This window comes from Lycorma delicatula, chromosome 2, assembly GCF_047948215.1.
Source record: "Lycorma delicatula isolate Av1 chromosome 2, ASM4794821v1, whole genome shotgun sequence".
NCBI classification, from domain to species: domain Eukaryota; kingdom Metazoa; phylum Arthropoda; class Insecta; order Hemiptera; family Fulgoridae; genus Lycorma; species Lycorma delicatula.
The window spans coordinates 69497428-69524164 of NC_134456.1; the positions used below are offsets into that span (position 1 = coordinate 69497428).

At 34.9% G+C, this 26737-nt stretch overlaps 1 protein-coding gene across 1 annotated transcript in view; it reads left to right on the forward strand.

Moving 5' to 3' along the window:
* The first annotated feature begins 9361 nt into the window (after nucleotides 1-9361).
* LOC142318891 (putative ATP-dependent RNA helicase DHX35) overlaps nucleotides 9362-26737 on the forward strand; it is a 53639-nt gene continuing 36263 nt past the window's right edge. The window contains exons 1-3 of the mRNA XM_075355525.1: nucleotides 9362-9801; nucleotides 10126-10343; nucleotides 13109-13291. Coding sequence (XP_075211640.1) covers nucleotides 9762-9801; nucleotides 10126-10343; nucleotides 13109-13291 — 441 coding nt within the window. The 5' untranslated portion in view covers nucleotides 9362-9761. The remainder of the gene's footprint in view (nucleotides 9802-10125; nucleotides 10344-13108; nucleotides 13292-26737) is intronic.

The following is a 26737-nucleotide window of genomic DNA, read 5'->3' on the forward strand; positions in this document are numbered from 1 at the left end:
TTTTAAAACTATGTATCAGTTGTTTTTTTCTGATCTACTACAGTATTACTAATACCTAATACTCAGATTTACTACTAACATTCTTTCTTTATAGTGTGTCATAACTTCTTGTATAACATCCATATTTTAGGGATGTATTTTAATATTTGAATTATCCAATCCAACTCAAAACAAAATAAATGATTAAAAATGCCCATTCCAAGCAGTGGACATCCACCCCATTCACAGTTCTTCAGGTTATTTTACAGGATGGGAGTAATAATAATGCTTTTATTTAAACAAAATACTTTCATTGCACAGCAAAAATACTCTTATACACATGCAAAGCAATACTCCCATCAGACTGTTTGGGATGGTAGTAATATTTTACTGATCAATTATTTTGTTAAAACCACTTAATACTTTACACTGTTAGGTCTAGTCTTCCTTTTTTTATGAGCGTTTTAATTATACAACAGTTTCTGTGTCAGAAAGTGCAAAGGTGTAGCTCATAAAACTGCATATCAACTAAATTTTATTAGGTTTTGCTTGTCAATATAATTGTACCTGTTAGCAGATTGTCAATTCTGACAATCAGCTTATTGAAGGCACTTATTTCCAACTTTCCAAAATAACCGTAACATAGTATGCCTATTGCCAAGAACTGCCATGATACACCACAATGTATTCCACCGATATTAATAACATTGATGAAATAAATAATTATTACACCTTTTTATAAATTTATTCTCCGGTTTATTCTCCGAACAAGTCTTCCCACCCGGCTGGTCAGAAGCATTTATTATACCAGTACTAAAACCTGGTAAAGACCAGAAGAACCCCTCAAGCTATCGCCCTATTTCATTAACAAGCGTTTTGTGTAAAATAATGGAGAGAATGGTAAACCGCAGACTTACATGGTACTTGGAGAAACATGGCTTTCTATCTCCAGAACAATGTGGTTTTCGACAAGGACGATCTTCCATTGACCATTTAGTGTCACTAGAAACAGCCATACAAAACGCTTTCCTCAATCGGCAACACCTCGTCGCTATCTTCTTTGATATAAAAAAGGCGTATGACACAGCCTGGCGACGTGGTATCCTTAACACTCTCAAAAAATGGGGAATCAAGGGCAATATGCTTGCTTTTATCCGGGGATTCTTAAATCACCGAACGGCTCGTGTTCGTGTGGATGATTCGCTCTCAGATAGTGTCATCTTGGAGAATGGAGTGCCCCAAGGTAGTGTATTAAGTGCCACCTTATTTTCTGTAGCCATAAATGATATTACCAAATGTGTTCAGGCTCCTGTCTCATGCTCTCTATTTGCTGACGACTTTGCTATCTACATTGCAAGCCGTTCGGCACCTACAGCAGAGAGACTACTGCAGAACACTGTATCTCACCTTGAAACTTGGTCCAGGATTACTGGTTTCACATTTTCATCCGAAAAAACAAAATGTGTAGTTTTTTCTCGGCTACGAAACCCTTCTATTCCGCAAATTTTTCTGAACGGTGAGACTATTACTACCTCTACTTACATTAAGTTTTTAGGTTTAATTTTTGATAGCCGTCTTACTTGGGTCAAACATTTAAAAGAATTGAAAACAAAATGTTCCAAAATTCTAGATATGATGCGAGTCCTTACTAACACCAACTGGGGAGCCGATAGATCATGTATGATACATTTTTACTATTCCTTTGTTCGCTCCCGTTTAGATTACGGTTGTGTGGCCTACTCATCAGCTCGTCAAACCGTGCTTAAAATGCTGGATAGTGTACATCATGCTTTCCTTCGGCTTGCCACAGGCGCGTTTAGATCTAGTCCTGTCGCAAGCTTACTGGTAGACTGTGGTGAACCATCACTTTGGGATAGACGAGACCAGCTTTTATTATCGTATTTTGCTCGTCTCAAAGGACAACCAAATCACCCGGCTCTTGAGTCAGTCTTTAGAAATCCTAATCTAAGAAAGTATGAGGACCATCCACGTCGTACTGCACCGGTAGGTATCCGTACCTGGCGTCTGCTGCAGCATATAAATGTTGACAAACCGTCATTCTTTCCTATATATCCTTGCTCATATCCTCCGTGGAGAATAAGCCTTATAAATTTTAATTTTGACCTGGCCACATACAATAAGCAATCAACACCATCTATTGTCTTTCAGCAAATGTTTCAGTGTGTTCTCTCCAAGATGAAACCAGACGCGGTTGTATACACTGATGGATCGAAACAAAATGATTCAGTTGGGTGTGCATTTGTTGTTAATGAGAGAACTTATATGTTTGGTCTACCCGGTATTACGAGTGTGTTTACCGCTGAACTATACGCTATAAATAAGGCTCTAAACATCATTAACCCTAAATATAGAAAAATTCTTATTTGCAGTGACTCGTGTAGTGCTCTCCAAGCCTTAAAAAACTTTTATTCCAAACATCCTATCGTCATTGAAATTTACAACGCAATCGCTGAGTTGAATAATCACAACACAGAATTAAGTTTTTGCTGGGTCCCTAGCCACGTAGGGATTCCAGGTAATGAACATGCAGATTCCGCTGCCAAAGAAGCATGTAACCAGCCTCCTTTCACCACCCGAGTTGCTACTTCTGATTTCATTAACTATGTAAAACAATTATTAAGAACAAGGTGGCAAGGTGATTGGACAGCTACCGTTGATAATAAACTCCGTCACATTAAAGATTCTGTGTTACCATGGAACTCCTCATACAGAAAACCCCGGCGTGAGGAAGTAGTTCTCTGTCGATTGCGGATAGGACACACGAGAGTCACACACGAGTACCTGTTTACAAGAGGACAACCACCTCTATGCGCAAGATGCAACTGCCGCGTGACTGTGCGCCACATACTCGTGGACTGCATATGTTATGCGGCATTGCGTCATAAATTTAAAATTCCTAGTAACATCCGTGGTATCTTGCGTGACGATAAGGAGGTTTTAAACCGGATGTTTATATTTTTACGTAGTATAGGGTTAATGAAAAAAATTTAATAAGTGTGTATTCTTTCATAATTGTATGTATTGTCCTATGTATTGTTTTTGTTATCCGAGTAGGGAGCCTTTTACACTCCCTATCGGATTTTTTTTGTTTTTTTTTTTTTTTTTTTTTTTTTTGTTCGTTTTTTAAATTCGTCTGTGATATTAGTTGTAAGATTTTTGTGATATTAGTTTTAAGTTTTATCTCCTTTTTTAGTTTTAAGTTTTATTTATTTTTAATGTGATAGATTTTAACATAGTTTTAAGTTTTATTTATTTTTAATGTGATAGTTTTTAACATAGTTTTAAGTTACATATTAGTGTTTTTATTATCCGAGAATGGGCCTTTTACACCCATTCCGGATTTTGTTTCTGTGATAGTAGTTTTAAGTTTTAATTTTATCTAAAAAACTTAAATTATTTTTATTTTTATTTTTATTTTTATTTATTTATCTATTTATTTATTTTCCGGGCGATGATAACGTTCAACCATTTTTCGCCCTAAAAAAAAAAAAATAAAATAATTTTTATAAATTTATTTCATATTAATGGTATAATAGCAATTGGGTTAAAAATAAATATTCAGTTTTCTTTGTTTATATGATCATGTTATTATAATATAGATATGCAATATTATTATTTTTTAATAATTAGTAACTGTGGATTAAAATTATATTACTTTTAAAAAACCTAGAACTTTCATCATCTTAAGAAAAATCTCACCAGCTCGTTAATAATGATCATTACTTATTCATTAGTAGTTTCAAATCAACCTGAAAGTGAGTCATGTATTCACTTTAAGCAGCATAAGTCAGTAAAAGAATAAAAAATTTAACCTTGCTTCAAACTTTTGAGTCAACCATTGAAAAACTGATGTCACTGAATTTCCCTTCCTCTGAATGGTGCTCAAATTAAACATTTTTACTGCTATTGCTGAAAATGAGCATAATTGACTCTAGATGTAATAAACATCTTCAAACAGTATTAAATACTGGAAACACGCACTATAAAAGTTTTTCATACTGAACCACATTAAATGGTTGTAAAAATAGACCAATTATTAAAAGTAGCAGAAATAATAGCTACAAATACAAAGAGTTTTCTCAGATAGAAAGAAGTAAAAAAGCAATAAAATTAACTGTTTGTGAAGATAAAATTGGTCATTAATTAAAAAATAAAATTTAACTAAAATTGTAATATGTTAACTTAGTACAATAATATTAGCTAATATAATGAATTGTTTATTAATATTGATATACTTTTTTTACCGGTTTAAAAATCAGTGGATCCAGTGTGGAGATATCAACAAAATACAGGCCAACATTCATAGAAACAAATGTACTTGTACATATATACAACTAAAAATGTTTATAATTGTGGTTTTTGGTTAGACGGCATCATGAAATGTCAAGGTCAGCTGCAAAAACCCTAACTTGCAAAATTTGATCAAATCAAATTTTCATGTATCCTTTTCAGTACCTTTTATACAAGGAAGTGCATGAGGGATCGTGGCATATATTTCCTTATATAGTACATGACATAGCTATATAGTACATGACATAGCTATGTAGTATAAATGTACAACTGGGAAAGTTAAAATTCATCTATCTGACAATATCTTTAGTCTTCAAATTAGAAATGATTTTATCATTATGAAACCACATACTAGGTAAAAGTGAGTGTAATGTAGGATACAGATATAAATAATATGTATGAATATGTGTCATACATGCGTGTATGTTTCTAGCCATATCTTGATACATACAGGGAAGTGTGCCAGAAATTTCAGGAAAAAATTTATTTCTTGGGAATATTGCCCAAAATAATTTTTAGTTAGATGAGCATTTAATGAATAAATTAAGACAATTATGAATGGGAAAAGTGTAATGTAAATGGGTTATAATGTGATTTGATTTGAAAAATAAGAAATTGAAGATTACCACAATCTGATAAACAAATCAATGAAAAAATGGTTAAAAACTGTAAAATATCAAAGCTATGTTAATCTTAAACCAGCATTTCTCATACTTGTGGTTCCACATGAAATGAGGTATATGCATTGATAAGAAGGTGAACCACAGGCAGAGTTAATTAAAAAAATTACCTTAAAATAAAATCAAAATTGAATAAGTGATATGGATTTCTATACATATCAAATTTTCTAAATAAAATGGAACATTTCAATGACCAGACAAAAATATGGTATTTCCAGTATGACTGCTTCATTATCACAATCTTCAACGGAGGAACTTTACCAATCATTGGTAGCGGTAGAATAACGATTAATAAGAGAGGGGCTTACAGCTTTTTATTAAAGTTGTTCACTTTAATAAAGTGAACAACAAAATGGTTTTATTAATTCCTTCTCTTGCTGTTTTGTTACAGCAAGATCTGAAATAGACATGTTTATCCATATTTCTATTTATTGGTTATTTGTTATGTATTATTAAAGCTTTTCCTTCTATAACCAAGAAGAATCAATGTATCTTCAAAATGCTAAATGATGCTGGATAAAGTGTGTTGACCCTAGTTAAGCCTAGTTTTTATTTATTTTTTCACTGCAGAACTACAGCACCCCCTATTTCCACTTGATATTATCGATAACATTTAATACGAGTTTGAGTCCTTTTTTCTTTAATTCTTTCTTGTACAATATATAATCCTTAAGCTTAATGTCAGCAGCCATACCCCACTTTATGAAAAAGATACAAATACTTTGTATGGAACTGTGCACTTCACAGTTCCAGCGGCGTGGTGTTTGGCTGTTGTACGTATGCGCACATAGTAACCTGCACAGGAGGCTGTGAAGATGAGAGCACTGTCGCTCCTGCAGTGCCAACCCTGGTGAGCTGATTGAAGGTAGTTTTTTTTTACTATACATGTGTATGGAATGTGTCTTGTTTGTTCCCTTTTCTAGTTTAGTCGGTGGAAGGAATATAAAAGTGGTTTAGTTGTTTTTTCAGTAGTGATCAGATGGCAGAAAGCAAGGGTTCTTTGATTGCTAAGTCTGTCCAAAAACATGCTGGAAGGGTGAAAGAGAAGGTAAAATAGTAAAAACTAATTATGTAATTATTTCTGTTTACAAAGAAATTTAAATTAAGCACAATTGGACTATAGTGTTTTTAAGCGAACATTTTATTAAGTTATCTAATAATACTCTCTCTTTTTCTCTCTTTTCCTGTTTAGCCTCCGGTAACTACCGTTTATATAATACTTCAGAGGATGATATGTATGAGTGTAAATGAAGTGTAGTCTTGTACAATCTCAGTTCGACCATTTCTGAGATGTGTGGTTAATTGAAACCCAACCAACAAAGAACACCGGTATCCACGATCTAGTATTCAAATCCGTGTAAAAATAGCTGGCTTTACTAGGACTTGAACGCTGGAATTCTCGTCTTCCAAATCAGCTGATTTGGGAAGACGCGTTCACCACTAGACCAACCCGGTGGGTTTATCTATCTAATAATACTAAAAAATATTATCTGCACTGACATTTTATTATTTATTCAGTTAAACTGAATACGGCTTTTAAGCATAATGTAGTTAAAAACCGTGTACCATATTCTTGAATGTGATAAAGTGTAGAATTAGATTATTATCCTGCTTCCAGCTATTCTATTTGATTCATTTTTTTTCAGTTCTTTTATTTTACAGAAAACTTTAACCATGGCCTTGAAAAGGCCCAGAAAAAAAAATTTCTGGTGCAGCACCCCCACTAATTTTAGCTATGAGCTACCACTGGTAGGAAATATAATAGTTCAAATTTGAAATGTGATGTAGCGAAATGTCGTATAGCGATGAAATTGAACAGAAAGCTCAAATTGTTTTGTGAAGTGTTGTCGAATGAGTTTTCAACGTTTTGTGCACATTAATTCATTTTTCCTTGAATTCCTGCACTATTCTCTCACAGAACCATCACTTATTAATTATTATGTACAGCTGAAGGTGAATTTGGGCTGTAAATATTCCTTCTGCTTTGTAGAAAACTAATAACTCTACATACCTTGTAACTGGAGGGAGTAGTAACAATCATTTCCATATTTCACCACCTACTACTCAAACCACATTAAACGAAATGGCAACTGACTATACAGTATTGAACAAATTAATCCGAACAAAGGGAATTTTTGTTTTGCTGTAGGGAATTTTCATTCCGAGTCAGACTGCTTGCTGTTTGGTGTTTCAGGTTATGTTGTTAGTTCATATATAAACAGAATTAGTGGTTTTTTTACTTTTATAATTCATTGTCAATTAGTTTTTGGTGACCCTGTGAGTTTCTGTTATACGTTTCTAGTTAATACAATGGATATAACCCCACAAAAATGGTCAAAAATTGTTGCTCTGTCCTAACAAGCACAAATGACTCAAAGACAGACTTCCAGTGAGTGTGATGTGGGGTTAGGTACTGTAAATTAAATTGTGAAAAGGTTTAGGAAAGCAGGTTCGGTCTCTCCAAGGAAAAAAGGAAAATGTGGATGAAATATGGAAGGAAAAAAGAAAACCACATCTACACAGGATCGATTACTTTTTTCCTCCGGGACCACCATTAGATATTGCTTCAAAGGATGAGATGAATGACAAGTAGCGTGTGGAAATGCCATGCCTTACCAGGATTCAAACTTAGAACCTCCCAATGAAAGGCCGAGATGCTACCACTCACGCCACGGAGGCCGGCACAGGATTGATTACTAATAAGAAAAAGCAAAATTAATCAACACGTGTCAGCTGTTGACCTTAATAGGGACTTGAGAGCCATTGGGGCTAATGTTTCTGATATGACAGTTTGTAGTATATTGCTCACAGTGGGAAGGATTGCTTGGAAACCTAAGAAGAAGAACCTAAAAAGAACCCAGAACTTATTTTCTAACAGGACCTTGCACCATATCAGACGTCAAAGAAAGGAAAAGAATTCTTCAAAAACAAAAAAAAACTTTGAGTGCTCTCATGGCCAGGAAATTCCCCCAACCCAAATCCCATTGAAAATTTATGGGCAGTACTAAAAAGAAGACTTGGAAAAATGAATTGTAGCACAAAAACTGACCTTATTAGTTCAGTGATACAACTTTGGTTTCGAGGTGAAGAAATAAAAAATCATTGTTCTATCTTAATGGAATCAATGCCAAAGAGGATTGATTAATGAGATAACAAAAACAAAGGAGGATACATAAACTATTAAATTTGAGTAAGTTCAACTGTAAAACATTTTTTTTTTTTTTTTAAAATAATATTTTCTATTAAAAATAATAGGTTTGGATTAATTTTAGTTTAGGCTTACAATCACAAAAAGGATTTTTATTATAAAAAAGGCTCGATTTTTGCTCTTACCTTCAGTGAGAAGTGAATTTCCTGAATTATCTAAAGATGCATTGAAGCGTCTTGCAATTTTATTCAATTTATCTTGGTGAAAAAGACTCAACTCTCCTTTAATAAAAAATTTAAAAAAACAGAAATCGTCTTCGTAAGCGTGCCTTTAATTCATAAGAATGCGTCAATTTCTGCCGAAAATAGAAATTGATCGATATTGAAGTTCGATCATATCATTAAAAATAAGCAGTAACATAATTTTATCATACTAATTTATGTTCCCATTTATTTTCAGAACGTATTTTTAGATTCATTATAAGAGGAATAGTAAGTCCCAAATGTTTATTACACACCCACATAGGTTTTTATTTTATTGTTCGTAGAATTGTTTAGGCATTTTACTGGTCCTTGGGCTTAAAAAATTAGAACGTATAAAACGTTTATACTCAATAAAACGTTTATTTATATTCATTGAGACTTTTTTACGTTACAGTCGAAAACTAAATAAACCTAATCTGGTGAGTATGGATGGTGCGGTTTGGGTATGTTTGATACAACTGAGAAATTTGTCTGATAATAAAAGTTAAAACAACGTTAAATCTTTGAATTGCACAAATAACGGTTTACTCTTTGCGAAGGTGGGTTTTAACTCATGTGTTCTACAACTTAGCTATTACCGGTTAAAGTTAGGAAATCAATATGAAGCTGATCCATTTTTAAATAATATCGTTTAATAAATAATATATTTTATATAATCATCAAATACAGAATTAAATAAATATACTTTTCGATACCATATTTGGTGTACGATGTAGTTATTTATGAGATACACTACTCAGCGAGCCCATATACGTTGTCCTTACACTTAATATTCCTATCAAAATTTTACACAAAATTTTCCTATCTAAAGAAATCAGAAGAAAATCATCTAATCTAAGAAAATCCTTTTTTTACTTAACAAAATGTAGTTGTGTAAATCTAGGATCATTAGGTTATACTTTTGGCAAACGACTAGAGGATCGCTGGACTTCTAATCTCAACAGCTACTACGATTGTTTACTCATTTGTTTTGATTAACCTCAAATTATGAGATTCGTTTTTAACATGTTAAATGTGGTGATGATTATGGCAATGATTAATGTTTGCTTATAAATGGATCCATAATTTATTATTGAACATTTGTATATCGGTGATTCTGTTATGTTGTGTAATATAATACAATATAATCATATTCGTCTGTGAAATAGTTTTTTTTTGGGGCACAATATTTCACTAATGATCTTTAATATACAAACCGGCCAGTGTGTTTTCCCACCCTAATGATACTCTGATTTTTTTCAAAACTTTCATTTTGTTTATTGCACTGCGAAATAATTTTGACATGAAAAGGAGGTTTTAGTAATACCAAACAGTGATTTTACTTACTACCGGTTATGTTCTTAGAAATTGGAATCGTACGAATATTCTGATGACTGCATTATGTCTGTAAAAAGTATAAAGCATGCCTTCCTTAAACCAGGTAAATTATGATGAATTAGATTATACATGTCAAATGATAGTAAGATATGTAGTAATTCGTTTGAGTAACTTTATTTAAGAGAAGCTAATCTTGTCTTCTCGTAGACTACACTTTGAAATTATTTATTTATTTTTTTTGTCAAAGATATTTACCCTATTAAATAATTCTTGTTACTGATCTCACACCAGAAGATTAACATTTACACTACTTACAAATCAGATATTGAACATTAATAAAACTACACTTTTGTAATTGCTAAGGATCTGATCTTTGGTTTAAATGGTTTTAATACAAATCGGTTAGAATTTTATATTTTATTTACAGGAGAAGCTGCAATTTGGGAGGAAGACAAATCAGATGTTGAACCCAGCCAAGGTACAAGGTTTATTTTCAATCCAAATATTTCATTGGCCTTGGAGCTACAAAGGCAACGTCTTCCTGTTTACCACAAGAAAGCTGAATTATTATATTTGGTAGAAACATACCAGACTCTAGTTCTTGTTGGTGAAACTGGATGTGGAAAAAGTACTCAGATACCACAGGTAAAAATTAATCTATTGAATAGATGTATATTGATATAATTCACTTGAAAACGCAGCATTCCTCTCCGTAAATGTTGAAATATTAATTTCATAAATAATTATCTTTCTCTTTTGTGAAGTAAAGAGGTTCATGAACATCGCTTTAAATTTTAATTTATGACTAGTTTCAACTCCCTTCTGATGACTGATGAACATCTGATATATTGTAAAAAACAATAGTTATTTACTTTCATATTGTAATTTGCTCAAAACCACAAGTAGGAATTTAACACAGGTTTGTGATCATTAGTTTTTTCAAATTAAATGTTTCCAATTCTTCCTTTTATGTTTAGTAAAATATAATGTAAAATATTATTACTTAGAGATCATTTCAGAGTTATTTCTTTTTTCATAGTTCCATTTAAAGAAAAGTAGAATAAGTCATTAAAGAGTGGCATATCTATGTTTAGTGATATTTTTGACTTTGTCAAAAGTTTTTATTGAATTTGCATCATTAGCAGATCAATTTATATCAGCCATTAGCAACAATTATCATCATATAGATTCTAATTGATAACTCTTTGTTTAATTATTTGGTACTTACGTATTAACGCCACCGCAGCTACAGCTTTATTTAAAAACAAAGTAGTCAATCAAATTTCGGTGGAAAATGGGCCGATGTAGAGTTTAACATACATTCAAAACAGTCTCTTTATTAATTTTAATAAATGGTTATTTATTTTATAAATATAATTTAACCAAACTTAACCTATGCTCGCTTCGCTCGCTAACCTTGACTAATTAACAGGAGTGTTTTGATTATTTAAATAATAAATAATTGCAATAATTACTGAATTTATTAAATAAATACTCAAAAAATTACGGTGTTAATTAGTCAAGGTTAGCGAGCGAAGCAAGCGTAGGTTAAGTTTGGTTAAATTATATTTATAAAATAAATAAATATAAATAACCATTTATTAAAATTAATAAAGAGACTGTTCATTTTCCACTGAAATCCGATTGACTACTTTGTTTTTAAATAAAGCTGTAGCTGCGGTGGCGTTAATACATAAGTACCAATTATTTATTCAGAACCCTACTAATGATAATATGTTTGTTTAATTATTTATTTATGTTTGTAAAATTATCCATAAAAAAAATTAATTAGAAAGCAGATTTATTACTATTAAAAAATAATTAAGTTATATGGGTCAAATTGAGATTATTCATGTTTTTTTTTAAATTAAATTTATTTTCTTTAACATCCCTTCCTTGTGTTGCCACATAACATAATTTGATACCAGAAGAGGGATGTTTTAATTTGAAGATAGAAACAGGAACTAAACAAAATTATCGACCAAAATTTGTTATTCAGAAGAAGCCAGTGAGTCTTATGAGCAATAGGCCAAATTATTAATTACTAATTAACAAGCCTAACATCCTAGAAGTTTCCCCAGCTCTCTTAAAGCACTGTTAAGAGTGATTGATTGAGCATTAAATCAATGAAACTACTGAGTGTAAATCAGAATCAAATATACCATGAGCAAAAGGTATGAAGATTAAAATGAATTTTTTTAAGCAGTAGTAATTCCTAACTAAAATGTATATAACTAATTTCTACGGGTGTGAATCAAGTGTGTAGAAAGGATACAGGGTATAAGCAATTCCTCCACCTATGCATCACGTAGAAACACTTTTTAAAACAGTTCAAACGTATTATTAGAATTAGCAGATTAAACTGCTAAGCTGTATAGTTAAATTTTTAGAATGACACTGAAATAAGCTGCTATTGGGTGCTGCTTGTATTTTAGTAATAAAACAGTAAATAAGTAGGAGCTCCATATTATCTACTGTGTAGGAAGTAGTATGCACATCAGGGGTTATGGGTCCACAATTTTATCTATTGAGAAAAATTATTTTTAGTTGAGGACTATACAATAAAGTTTTAGATAACGATATTAAGAAGAAAGTAAGGATAACAATTTTTGACAGCTTAGAGATTAATGAAGAGGTTGTATCTCTTTGATGCAGAAAATTAATCAACTTTACACAGCAAACTAAAGAAACAGAAGACCTATTAAAATTTTGAAAACTTGTAATGACCTACGAGGACAGAAAAATCTGTTTTTGCTCTGTCTCATAGTTAAATGTAGTGCCTAATTTCACCTTAAACAGGTTTTACTATAATTCTAAAATTTTGAATAATATTTTGTAAGAAAAGACAAAAAGATTACCACATTTTTCAATAAGAATAGAATGACAATACTATAATCTAATTGTAATGATACCCTCAGTGTAAATCTGACTTATATATAGTGAGATTCAAACAAGTTTTGTTTCAAAAGCCTTCTTGGAACTTAGAACAGATCTTTGATGAGGCTTTTTATTTGTGATATCTTTGTGGCTAGATCATTTCTTTCTCATTGAAATCCTCTTCTCACAACCCAGATTCCTTCTTCCACATTGTTTTTCTGTGGGTTTTGGTTGAATGCCTTCTGAATTGTTGCCAAATAATCTGTCCTTGATTTTATAAAATTTAATGAGGTTTAGATAAAGTAGAAACTCGGCCATCTAATGAACACTGGAAAAACAATCTAATCTGGGATTGAGGTGCTTATTTGGTAAAGGCAAGGCTTCTGATTACTACTAATGCAGTATAGACACTACTAATGCAGGGAAAATGTTTGAAAAGTAGGTAACATAATGTTGTAGATGACATATTCATTTTTACTAGACTTTGGAATAATTCTGATATGTCATGTTCATAATTTATTTTCTTTCTTCAGTATCTGAGGGAAGCTGGCTGGTGTCAAAATGATAAAGTGATAGGTATTACAGAACCAAGAAGAGTTGCTGCAACAACACTTGCCACTCGTGTAGCTGAAGAATGTGGAACATTTCTTGGACTAGAAGTTGGTTACAGTATCAGATTTGATGATTGTTTTGATCCTGCAGTTACTAAAATAAAGGTTTGTTTTGTATTTATTTATCCTATACTTTCTTAAATCCTAGTTAATCATTTTATAAATATGTATATTTTTTTTTTCTTTTAATGAAATCAACTTAAGTTTATTCAATCTTCAGATGTGTACATAAATTGTAAATATATCTATAGCAGTTTCAATATGATTTCAATTTAATTTAAAGACACAATTTTATATTATAGTACACTTACCAAGAATATTTTGCTTCCTTATTTCATTATTCCTACTTTGCCTCCCAGATATCATCTTTATGAAGAAATGAAGTTGATTTTAGGCACAACATTGAGACCTTTCTACTGTGAAGAACCCATGTAGTCATGTAAAATATTGTTGATTTAGTTTCTATTTTAATTTTTTGTAGTGAAAAGTATACAAAGAAACTTGTGTGTCAAAATATAAAAATTTGTATTATATGAAAAATAGCAAGACTGACTGATTTGAACGCAAGACCTTCTGTATTTAAGGCCGAGACGCTACCACTTTGCTTCAGAGATCATTTATATTATTAGTTGAGGTTCAACTGTATCTTTCTTATTATAAATTCTTAATGTTATCCAAACCTGTATAAGGGTTTGGTAATTTAATATATTAATATATATTAAATCATGATGGGCTGTTTGAGTTGGGAAATTGAATGGTTGTGACCCTTTATAAGCTAACTTCATACTTTAACTAAGATTTTCTAAAATGTTACTGCCTAGTTTTTTTCATCAGTTGATTTATTATTTTTTTTAAGACAGTATAGAAATACTCTTTATTTTAGTATCATTATTATTTATTTAGTTTTTTATTATTATTATTTTATCATTAATTTTTAATTTTAAGTGTTTGTTTTTTTAATACTAATTTCTTAGGTTATCCTGTTGATTGTTTAACAATTGAAATGCCCATCTAGTGTAGATTTCAATCAAATTTTATTTTGTAAGTAATTTTTGAGTATTGATGTAGAATAAATACATCACCTTGCAGGCTGGAAGTATGCCCCCTAGCCAGAAAATTGGACGTTACATTTTTTTTTTATTTTATAGTAATATTGTTTGATTGCTAATTACTTTTTGTCTTTTGTTCACTGTTATATGTACTTTTTTTATATTTAAATAAATTTCTCCGATTTTTAATAATCTATATCACACTGAAACAGTAATTCTGTTAAGTACATATTTTGAATTTTTAGTACTAGTTATTGCCCATTTATTTATTACCTAGTGTTATTTAAAGGATTTTTTTATTTGATAAGAAAAAATTTAGTCTTTATACCTAAACTTTTTTTTTTATAACATATATTAAACTAAACTTTTTTTTTATAAGCTGAATGAAAATTCACAGCTGAATTTTCATTCAGCTGTGAATGAAAATACATTTGTAAATACAATTACTAAAGATGACTGGAAGCATAGTCACATAAAAATCAAATGACAGCAAAATATTTCTTAATTTTATCTTATCATTTTCCAGTAATCTGAAGGATGCTCAGTTCACATCAATTCATTTTAGAAACATTACTAATTCTTGATTAATATTTAATTCTCTGACATCCTCCTTTTGTTATATTTTATTAATTTTGTTTTATTTTTATAAATTTTCATATTAATTTTGTATCACTATAATTGACTTTTGTATTCCTTTAATCTATTCAGGTGTATGCAGGTAAATAATATGGATAGACTACAAATTTTGTATTACTTCTTCATGAATTACAAAGATAGTCTATTTGCCCTTCTTATATCACATCTTTAATTCTTGAATAATTTTGAAAATAATTATTGTTTCTCATCATTTTAACCTAGTTTTCCTTAATATTTTAAGCGTTGTCAAATGTCTTGTTGAAATCTAAAATTCCTTGTTGGAAACTAATTCTTCCTTCTTGCCATCTAAGATCAGTTTTGAAAGTCAAAATGGCTCTCCTTATTGAGGATGCCTAATAGTCACTGTTTAACCTTTTTTTTGAAACTGTACTACTCTCTTCCTCTTATTCATCTGTAAAACAGAGAGAATATTTTTTTATATATACTGCGTGTTAGACTAAGAATACAGAAGTATTATTTCATTCATTTTTGGGAATCATTGTAATCATAACATATATACAAGTATATATAAATATATTTATTTTATTAGATCAACCAAAGTACAGAATAAATAGAGTAGGATGACTCACCTTATTCCACCATATATGCAACAGCGCTTTCACGTATTTACCCACATCATCAGTTGCATACATATTCATTTATTCATCTCGAATTGCATTACAAAGTTTGTAAAAGATGATAACATATCATGCACTTATTTATTTTATTTAAAATTTAAAACCGTAATCTTTTTATTTTATGAATTTGAACTTTTATTCTGTTAAATTAAAAATTAAAACAAAATTTAAAAATATGAAAAATTAATTAAAATGAACATTTAAAATTGTAAAAATTTTTACATATGTAAAAATATGATGTCAAGGCATAAAATCAAATTAAAATTAAAATGATGCAAATAAATCGTGAAAGCGGTCTTGCATCTATGGTAGAACAAAGTAACTCATCCTTCTTCATTTATTCTGCAGTTTGTTGATATAATAAAATAAAATAAAAATATTTTTATATAGTACAGAAGAGTATGATTCTTAAAAGAATTGATTTAAAAAAAAATTATATATATATATATATAATAATGTGTTAAACAAAGATGGTACACCAATATATAATACGAAAGGTAAAGTCGATAGATGGGTGGAATATATTGAAGAGTTATACGGAGGAAATGAATTAGAAAATGGTGTTATAGAGGAAGAAGAGGAAGTTCAGAGGGATGAAATGGGAGAAACAATACTGAGATCTGAATTTAAGAGAGCATTAAAAGATTTAAATGGCAGAAAGGCTCCTGGAATAGACGGAATACCTGTAGAATTACTGCGCAGTGCAGGTGAGGAAGCGATTGATAGATTATACAAACTGGTGTGTAATATTTATGAAAAAGGGGAATTTCCGTCAGATTTCAAAAAAAGTGTTATAGTTATGATACCAAAGAAAGCAGGGGCAGATAAATGTGAAGAATATAGAACAATTAGTTTAACTAGTCATGCATCAAAAATCTTAACTAGAATTTTATACTGAAGAATTGAGAGGAGAGTGGAAGAAGTGTTAGGAGAAGACCAATTTGGTTTCAGGAAAAGTATAGGGACAAGGGAAGCAATTTTAGGCCTCAGATTAATAGTAGAAGGAAGATTAAAGAAAAACAAACCAACATACTTGGCGTTTATAGACCTAGAAAAGGCTTTCGATAACGTAGATTGGAATAAAATGTTCAGCATTTTAAAAAAATTAGGGTTCAAATACAGAGATAGAAGAACAATTGCTAACATGTACAGGAACCAAACAGCAACAATAACAATTGAAGAACATAAGAAAGAAGCCCTAATAAGAAAGGGAGTCCGACAAGGATGTTCCCTATCTCCGTTACTTTTTAATCTTTACATGGAACTAGCAGTTAATGATGTTAAAGAACAATTTAGATTCGGAGTAACAGTACAAGGTGAAAAGATAAAGATGCTACGATTTGCTGATGATATAGTAATTCTAGGCGAGAGTAAAAAGGATTTAGAAGAAACAATGAACGGCATAGATGAAGTCCTACGCAAGAACTATCGCATGAAAATAAACAAGAACAAAACAAAAGTAATGAAATGTAGTAGAAATAACAAAGATGGACCACTGAATGTGAAAATAGGAGGAGAAAAGATTATGGAGGTAGAAGAATTTTGTTATTTGAGAAGTAAAATTACTAAAGATGGACGAAGCAGGAGCGATATAAAATGCCGAATAGCACAAGCTAAACGAGCCTTCAGTAAGAAATATAATTTGTTTACATCAAAAATTAATTTAAATCTCAGGAAAAGATTTTTGAAAGTGTATGTTTGGAGTGTCGCTTTATATGGAAGTGAAACTTGGACAATCGGAGTATCTGAGAAGAAAAGATTAGAAGCTTTTGAAATGTGGTGCTATAGGAGAATGTTAAAAATCAGATGGGTGGATAAAGTGACAAATGAAGAGGTATTGCGGCAAATAGATAAAGAAAGAAGCATTTGGAAAAATATAGTTAAAAGAAGAGACAGACTTATAGGCCACATACTAAGGCATCCTGGAATAGTCGCTTTAATATTGGAAGGACAGGTAGAAGGGAAAAATTGTGTAGGCAGGCCACGTTTGGAGTATGTAAAACAAATTGTTGGGGATGTAGGATGTAGAGGGTATACTGAAATGAAACGACTAGCACTAGATAGGGAATCTTGGAGAGCTGCATCAAACCAGTCAAATGACTGAAGACAAAAAAAAAAAAAAAATATATAATATTGTTGCCGAATGGCTTCGATGGCACGTGACACTTAATAACTTTGTAGTAGCCCTGAGAAGGGCTGTTGTTGTTGATTAACTTCGACGGCTCATTGTAATTAATAACCTTGTGGTAGCCCTGAAAAAAGCCATTTTTGTCATTAGCTCTGAGAAGAGGTGTTGGGTCCGGAAGCTGGTCTCCAGGGAAGTCGACTTGGCTGTAGTTGAGGAGTTGCAGCTCGTCCATTGAAATCAGCCCGGGCTTCCCCTCAGTGGTAGTTGGTCCTCACTAAAGCATGGCAGTGGTACCCCCCAGAGCCTCGTAGTGTCGGGTCGGCATCAGTTGTCTTTTGCCAGCGCAACTGAGGTGGAGCGATCAATCACAGGGTGATTGAAGCCCTGCAAACTGGAGTAGGAAGGTAGCATCCATGTCCAGTGGCTCCCTCAGCAGGCCAGCCTGCTGCTCCAGCAGGGATGTTGGCATCTGCCAGGAGGTCCCACATTGAGGCGGCCTTCTTCTGTCTTCTTCCATCTTCGTTTTCTTCTTCTTCTTCTTCTTCTTGGTTTTCTCAGGTGGTGGTCAATGATGAATTGAAAATTCACTCTTGTGCACGCTCTTTTATTGGAGCCTGAGAGTTGTGGGGGCTCAGTGCCACAATAGTGGGAGAACTGCATGACGGCATATATATATATATATATATATATATATATATATATATATATATATGTGTATATATGTTAAATTCTATTAATATAAACCACATAGTAGAGAATATTGAGATGTCATATATTAACCTTAATTTTACTTTGAATTTTTTTTTGTAGGATTCTGCATCTTTAGTCATGATTGAAATATTTAATTAAACTGCATATTAAAAATACTAAAATAATGAAAAATGTGTATTAATCTTATCAGTGCTGGTATCTCTTGCAGTTCTAATTATATCTCCAATACTAACAGCTTTTTTGTAAAACGTTTAATTATTTTGTTTTTTCTAATAATTACTTTCTTCTGTTTTAATAAAACAATGATTAAACTTAATAAAGATTCATTATCTTTGTTTTGAAGAGGATACCGATAACTTTCCAAAGATATGAAAAGCATTGTGAAATTCTTTTTAGACCATTATCTTTAAGGGTGATGATAACATGAAAAGTGTTTTTTGCCCAAAAAAAATCTTTAAGGTGGAAAAATAATTAAAATGAAGATTTTTTTCTGTATTTCTCAGATTATTACATAAAACACATTAGGAAAACATGAGTATGCTCTTACGATTCAGATAGATTTTATAATTATACAGATTGTGTCATGAAGAAACAGAAAAAATTTCAGACTTGCTCTACAAGAGAAAGTAAAGAAAAATCTTCCTATAAATATGAGTCTGAAAACACTACGTTTTTGAGTTACGCTTGCAAAAATTTTATCTAGCTTTGTGCTCCAAGGGTAAAATGAGACCATGTTACAATTCTTGGAATTTAGATGAAGCTATTTGACAGTTTTATGTGATTTTTGACCTGAAGAATTTAATAAAATAGATCCTAGTAACTAGTAGCTTTTGAGAAAATTATTCTAAAACACAAAAAATTGCTATCACACCTACAATCTTTTAAGGTTTAGCATACATAAGTTTTTTTAAATTGGCAGTAAATGAGTAAAAGTTTACAAAACAAGTCTATAAAAGTTTTAATTTGGAGAAAATCTAAGTAACGTCAACTGAACATGAAAAAGAGTTAAAAAAATTTGACTTTTACTAAAAACAACAGACCAAAATGTAACAAAAAAAAATACTGTAATGTAATAATACTCAGTAATTCTGAGTTATCAGCAGTATCAGTTAGCAATTGTTTTTCGATGTTGCTTTTGTTGAAATTCAATAGTTTTGGAACAAATTATGCTGCTACTTGTTTCATACACAAAATATCAGTCAGAGTTGTTTTATAAGAGCGAAAAGACATTCTCACCTCTTCAGTAACTTCTCTAATAGTTAGACAGTTATTCACAATCACAAATCCTCCTTTTTTTAATATTTTCATTGGTTGTAAATGTGTTAGGACACCCAACCCTTTTGTCATTTACATGGCATTTATAAAACCGTTTGTGTCATTCATAAACCCTTGATATCAACATTCTCACCAAATGCCTTCTGTAACATCTTCACATCATTTCAATGCTGCAGCTTATTCTATTTTTAATGCAAATCCTTTGTTCATTATTTTCAAACAAAATAAATCACCACTCATAGTAAAATAGGTTCTAATTATTTGACTGCCAAACTTGAATTATGTGTCTAGTATGGGTAAAATATTGATATATATTATAAACGTGCTGTCATTGTGCAGAAAAAAGGCAAACTTAGTCAAAAAGACATAGTATGCTAAATCAAAAAAAATTCTCTTTATTTTTCGATCTTACCTTGTAAATCTTAATTCCTAACGTCTTGACAAAATGAGAAATCTTGTTACACTGAAAAATCATTTCTTGTCTCATTAATGGTAGAACATTTTCTAAGAAGTTACAAACTATCTTTTAAGAAATTTAAATGCACATTTTTTGTTAGACAATCTTCATGTGAATTATTGAAACCCCAATGATTATTTCATAAATTATTTACTCCATCTTTTAAAAAATATTACCTCATTACTAAATACAATAGAACTTATTTTGTGATTGTTATTTTGAAACCAGGGACATAAATTTAAAGACTGCATAAAATCTCCATGTAGTAAATTTTAAACCTCCTGCAAATGGTACAGGTGGAGATTTTCTTTATAAAGTATTTGCCATACTGCATTGTACAATAAACCAGAACCTTTTGAAATTAGTTCAATACTGAACACAGATTACTTTGAACTTGTCAAATTAATTATCCTCTTCATTTATTATCGCTTCTCGGCCTCTAGCCCCGTACTACAAACTTGCATTGCATTGCAACTGCGTTGCTTTTTCAGCAAGAGCAGTGTTCTACGTTTTCGTCATCAGGGCTGAACAAAGATCGGTGACGGTTAGTCAACCTACGTTGCTGCAGAGTAGAGTGTTACACAAAACAGCGGCGTAGTGTGTTGCAGTAGTGCCACCGTCGGCTAAATAAGGACGTTTCCTTGTGTGCCGGTGTCCCTATTTCATAGTTCACGAGCCCAAGGAAATTTCAAGTCCTCTGGCAGGTTCGGGAAGCGATTTTGCTCTGACCTCGCCGGTGGTCCTATATTAGGAGCGTTTTAGCTTTTGACTGTCCGAGCGGAGTTGTGTAAGAACAGACAGCCTTGCTCGGACTACAATTGCGGACGCTCACCTGGTTTTGTGTCAGGTGGTAGATACTTACAAGCTGTAAAAGTAGTGCCTGGCGTTGCAGCTGGTGTAGTTCCTCTTTTAGTGGCATGGAGTGACAATCCGGAGGGGATAGCCTGGACGACTTAATGGCCGTTGACCCCTTCGCACCGCGAAGGTCGATCGGTAGATCGCCTCGGCGGCGATCTACCGATCGAGGACTAAGGATCCCGTAGTGTGCGCGGGGGAGGTACCCTTACCTCCTCGTGATCAGGTGGCATTGCACACAAAACCTGCGGTAGCCTCTGCTTCGAGTTGTGCAGGGAAGCCGGTAGCTGGAACTGCATGAGGGGAGCACAGTGGCGAGGGGCGAACCAAGTCGGAAGGGCGTCCTCTCACGAAGTCGAGGGTGGCTGATGACAGCGGTGTGGGGTGTCCGGGGAGAAGCCTGTAAAGGTGAATTCCGGGTCCAACAGTTTAGGGCGGATCGAAGAGATGTGGGCCGTATGGTCCAAAATCTCCTCAAAGAAGCAGTCGCGTATTTCGGTCGATTTTCGGCAACTTGTTGACTCGTACCTGTCTGAATGTAGCTCGATGGTTGCTGAGCTGGCGTTAAAATGTGAGGGTCTCCAGGACGCTAACTGTGCCTTAGATTCAGTGGTTGATTGGCTGTCGGGCAAGGTGGACCAGGTGGTGGAAGGAGTCAGGGACTTCAAACCGGCAACGGGGATGGTCCTTGGTGAGATCCACACTTCTTTGAAAGGATGGAGGAGAAGGTAAAAAACCTGTCTTCTTCGCTGCGGTAACAGCCGCACCTGGGCCTAAGCGAGTTAGTTCCCTGTCGCCAGGCCGGGCTCCGGCTAACAAAATTAAGCGGGCCAGTAACGCCTGGTCCGGGGGCTTCATCTGCGGTGTCCCTGAAAAGCTGACCCTGAAAAGGTCCTGGACCTGCGGAGAGAAATGTTCCAGATCTCACGGGTCACAAAAACAAAGGACCATGGGGTGGTCCTGGAGGTCGTAAACGAGCAGCAGGCGAAGCGGCTGCTGAAAGCCGACGTTCTGAAAAAGAATGGGCTGAAGGCTCAGTTGCTGGCCGAGCAGAGGCCACAAATATTGGCGTAGGATTTGCCAAGGGCAACGAAGGCACAGGAGTCCGAAATCCTCAAGGCGATACACAGCCAAAATCCAGCATTGGGTATGGCTGCCGAGGACTTCCTCAAGGAAACCAGGGTAGTCCGGCAGTTGGGGCGGAAAGAAGTCTCAAAGAGCCATTGGGTAATTGAGACCTTGCCTAAGATCCGGCTGGTTTGGTGGGCGGCTGTTCGTTGGGTGGAGCTCGTGCAGTGCCGTCGATCATACAGAAGTACCCCGGTGCTTCAAATGCCAAGGCTTTGGTCACACCTACCTCCGCTGTAGAGCACAGTCGGAGATGTGTGGTCATTGCGTCCTTGCTGGGTACGGATAGTTAACTGCCCTAATAAGACCGCGCCTGCAAAGTGCGCTCCTTGTGCCTTGGTGAAAGGCTTTGATGCAGGACACCGGGTCAGAGGCAAACAATGCAGGTCGCACGACATAGCCGGGCGAAGATCGTACATAATAAGGCTTATGGCGACGCCTGAATTGGTGGAAGCTTTCGAGGACGGTCGTCACCATATCGAACGCTTGCGCCTGGGACAGTTAAACCTGCATCGTTCCCGGGCGGCCACCAATGAAGCCATGAGAATTCTTGAGAAGTACGATCTTGAGGTCCTCTTGGTCAAGGAGCCGTACACGGTCGGGGATAGGGTGGTCGGCTTCCACGGGGTTGATGTTATTCATTCTCGTAGGGAACGGTCGCTCTCTGCGATCGTGGTCGGCTCGGTCTCGTTGGGTGTCTTCTGGATGCCTCAGTTTTCTGATGAGCAGTTCACCTTCGAGCAAGACACGAGGGGTACGCTCGATATTGTACTGGTGTCGGAATACTTCCAGCTTGGATGGAGTATCGATGACTTGGCGAAGTTGGGGCGGATTCTGGACGGTCTCCCGGGCATCAGAGTGCTGGTTGCTCTGGGCGCTAACGCCAAGTCTTCCGCCTGGGGTTCACCACTCACTGACTTTAGAGGCGCTGGTCTCGCATAGTTCATTGAAGCCAGGAATCTCTGTTTGCTGAACGAGGCAGAACAACCGTCGACTTTCTCTTCCGAACTGGGGGAAAGTTACATCGACGTCACCTTGGTGACGGGCGATCTGCTTAGGTGTACAAGTAATTGGACTGTCTGGACCGAGGCCAGTGTGAGTGATCATAGGCTTATAACCTATGAGCTCGCTTACGATGGCGGTCCAAGAGCTCCAGATTCGGGTCGCTATAACCTAAGGGGCCTGGATCAGCACAGGCTGCGGCGCGAGTGTGCGGCTGCCTTGCAGGGGTTGGAATGGCGCATGGAGCACAGGGAGGAGGTGGAATTGATGGTTGAAAAATTCGGCTGGTCCATCAAGACTGGCTGTGATAGGGTCCTACGGCAGCCTCGGCCTATGGACGGACCCTTAAGTAGTGGCCAGTCCGTTGATCGGAGAGTGCCTGAAGCCGTCATGACCGCTGCTTCCGGGGAGCAGTCTGTTAAACGCAGGCGGAAACCCGGGAAAAAATGGTGGTCCTTTGACCTTAGCCCCCTAACGGGGATTATCGTTGATGACTTGCGCATTGATGGTCTGCGGATCTACTGGCGCGCCTGTAATTAGTACGTTCATGTCATCAAGGAAGCCAAACTCAAGTTTTGGCAAGACTTCATGCGCCAGTTGCAGTGCAGCCCCTGACAGCTCGCGAAGTCATGTTACCGGCTAAAGCCATTGCACGTGCTGTCCAGTGTTCGATGCGGGTTTGGTGGCGATCGCATCATTTGTGGCGACTTACGATACTAACTTTAACATCTGTGGCGATTTACCAGGCGTTCCAGATACTCCGGAGGGTGAAGCAGAAGTTGGCGTTAGGGCGGGTTAGACACCATTCCCTGGCGTACGGGCTGTGGAATCCGTAGATATAGACCGAGTGGCTTCTCGAATGGCACTGAGAAAGGCACCGGGGATTGACCAACTTGACCCGGATATTTTTTATCATAAGAGAGACGCTTGGCAGGCTGTTCTCGGGGTGCTAAGCTGGGGTTGCTTTCTGACTTGTTGGAGGGTGGCTGTGGTGAGGGTGCTATTAAAATTAGGAAAGGATCCGAGTGAGGTCAGCAGTTATCGACCCATTAACCTCTTGTCAATAATCGGCAAATTGCTTGAAAGGCTGGTTGTGGAACGGCTGTGGGAAAGCAACAATATGAACTCACATCTAAATCGAGGCCAGTATGGCTTCATGAAAGGGGTTGGCACCGAAGATTGCATCTTAAATGCTCTTGCCGAAGTTGAAGGCATCGACTGTAAATATGTTTTAGCAATTTTTATTGATATAATGGCAGCATTTCCTTCCTTGTGTTGGAGTTCTGCCCTCTTTGAGTTGGAACATCGCAGTGTTCCCGTAGCCCTGCAGGCCGTAGTGCGTGCTATTTGTCTAACCGTACGGCTTTGTTTAGAGATGCGCACTTGGCTATGGAAAAGTCCACCACCAGGAAAAGCTCGCAGGGTTCCGTTCTCGGTCCTCTGCTGTAGAACCTGGTATTTGACGGATTTTTGAGACTATTCCCAGAAGGGGTCACGGTCCAGTCTTTCACCGATGACTGTCTGCTGTTAGTTCGTGGTAATTCACGACTGCAGCTAGAAGACCGGGCGCAGGCAGCTTTGTCGACCGCGGAGGCCTGGATAGACATGCAAAATTTAAAGATATCTGTGCCCAAGATGAAGTTTAAGCTTCTCAAGGGTGCAAACAAATTATCGTACAGTAGTAACCCCCACCTTAAGTATAAAGGGTGTGTGATTCAGCCAAGTTAGAGTTCATAAGTACCTAGCTGTTTTGTTTGATGAGAAGTTGCTGTTTAGCAACCACATTAGGCAAGTAGCAGTGCATGCCATCTTTGTGATGCACAAGCTTAGGAGGATTGCTCGGAAGGATTACTGGCTGTCGAGCCGTCATTTGTACATGTTGTACCAAGGTGTCTTCGAAAGTATGGCCTCTTATGCTGCGTCTATTTGGGCGCATAGGTTAGACAGAAATAGAGCACTTATTCAGAATTTAAGGAGTGCCCAATGCATTAATAGTGTTGGGTAAAGTTAACAAAAAACACACAGCTAGTATTTGCCAAAAGAAATTGGACTTTATTGAAAGTGAAACAAATGAACTTATGTTATAATTATAACCTTAAAACATAAAAGGAAATTATGAAATTAACATAACTTAATGATACTTAACATATCAGCTGAATCAACATATGAACAATGATGTTAAATGCAAAAATACATGAATAAACATTTTTTAAATACACAATGTAACAAAGCCTGAAAATAAGAGAACATAAAACACCTTAATTTCAAATTAGATACTTAAAACATAACATCAATAGAAAGCGGAACTGGAAAACAGTTGCACTACTAACATATACTGTACTATGAAAATTAGCAATGAACAGATTTCATTACCTTAGAAAACATTAATTACAATAATTTCAGTATAGAAGGCGTTAATTACAATATAATCACATTAAAATAAGTAATAATATAAATGGAGTTTATTTTGATAGATAAGCATTCTTGAAAATACAAAAATCACAAAGTCCTAAAACATACCTGCACATCAGGAGTAATTTGCTTTAGGTTAATTTACGAGAAGTATTATGAATACAGTGCATAAGTAGCAAAGAATTAATCTCGGCAATCAACAAGTTACACAAATAAATAAGAACTCAGGCCACCCTGGAACTTAGAGGTCAAGGGGAAAATTGCCCACTCATAAGTGGCAAGTCAGTGTGGCATGAGCCGCATCGTAGGACCATGTGGGTGTTGCTTGATGCTGTTGCTTTGTTCAACCAGCATCAGTAGTTTATTTAAGGGAAATACTCCTACCTCACTGCTGTGGGAAGCTACCCGAGAGTTATGGCTGGCAATCAGCCAATTAAAGCTCCAAGTGCTTTAATATTGGTGCACAGGTACTTGCTGGCATTCAGTGACCTAGGCGTGGCAGCGAATTGCTGTCTTGACATGATGAATTTAATTTATTGAATGTCATACATATTTTCATAGTTGATGGGGTGTGTCTACCCATTTTAGAATATATGACAAGTGAGCAGTGGGACACAAATTAAGTGGTGTGTGGCTCCATGCTTAGTTCGCTCACGCAATTAGGGTAGCTCTAGGAGCTAGTTAGGACACTGGTCGCTAAACTGATTCGAAGCTCAGTAGCCATTTGTGGCCCAGACATTCGGTCTTATGTTTTAGGGCAGCCGAATGGGGTGGTGGCAGGAAAAATGTTATGCAAATCAATGCTCTTCATTGACATGTAGTTGCTCTTGGCATTCAACAGAATATGAACTTGATGGTAAAGAACCAGTTATGTGTTAATGCTGAAATATTAAAGCAAAGGCTTGGAATCTTTCTATTGGGGAATCTTTTATGACAATAACCAGATAGCATATTTCCATTACAGTACCAGCTAATAAAACTAGCATCTATATATCTTTGGTTTGAAAATGTTTATATAGTGATTCACAATCAATATAATTTTCTTCAAGTTTGAAACCAAACAAAACTGTTCAACTGCATAATTTTAATTGTTGATCAGCTGTTAATGCAGCCAACTTATAAAAAAAGATTTCTCATTTTATTTTTTCAAATCCATTTCTAAATAATGAATTTTTGTTTCTTAATTTTTTTTAAACATATATGAAATTTAAATAATGCTATTTAATTTTCCTTTTTTTATTTATTTTTAATTACTGATTT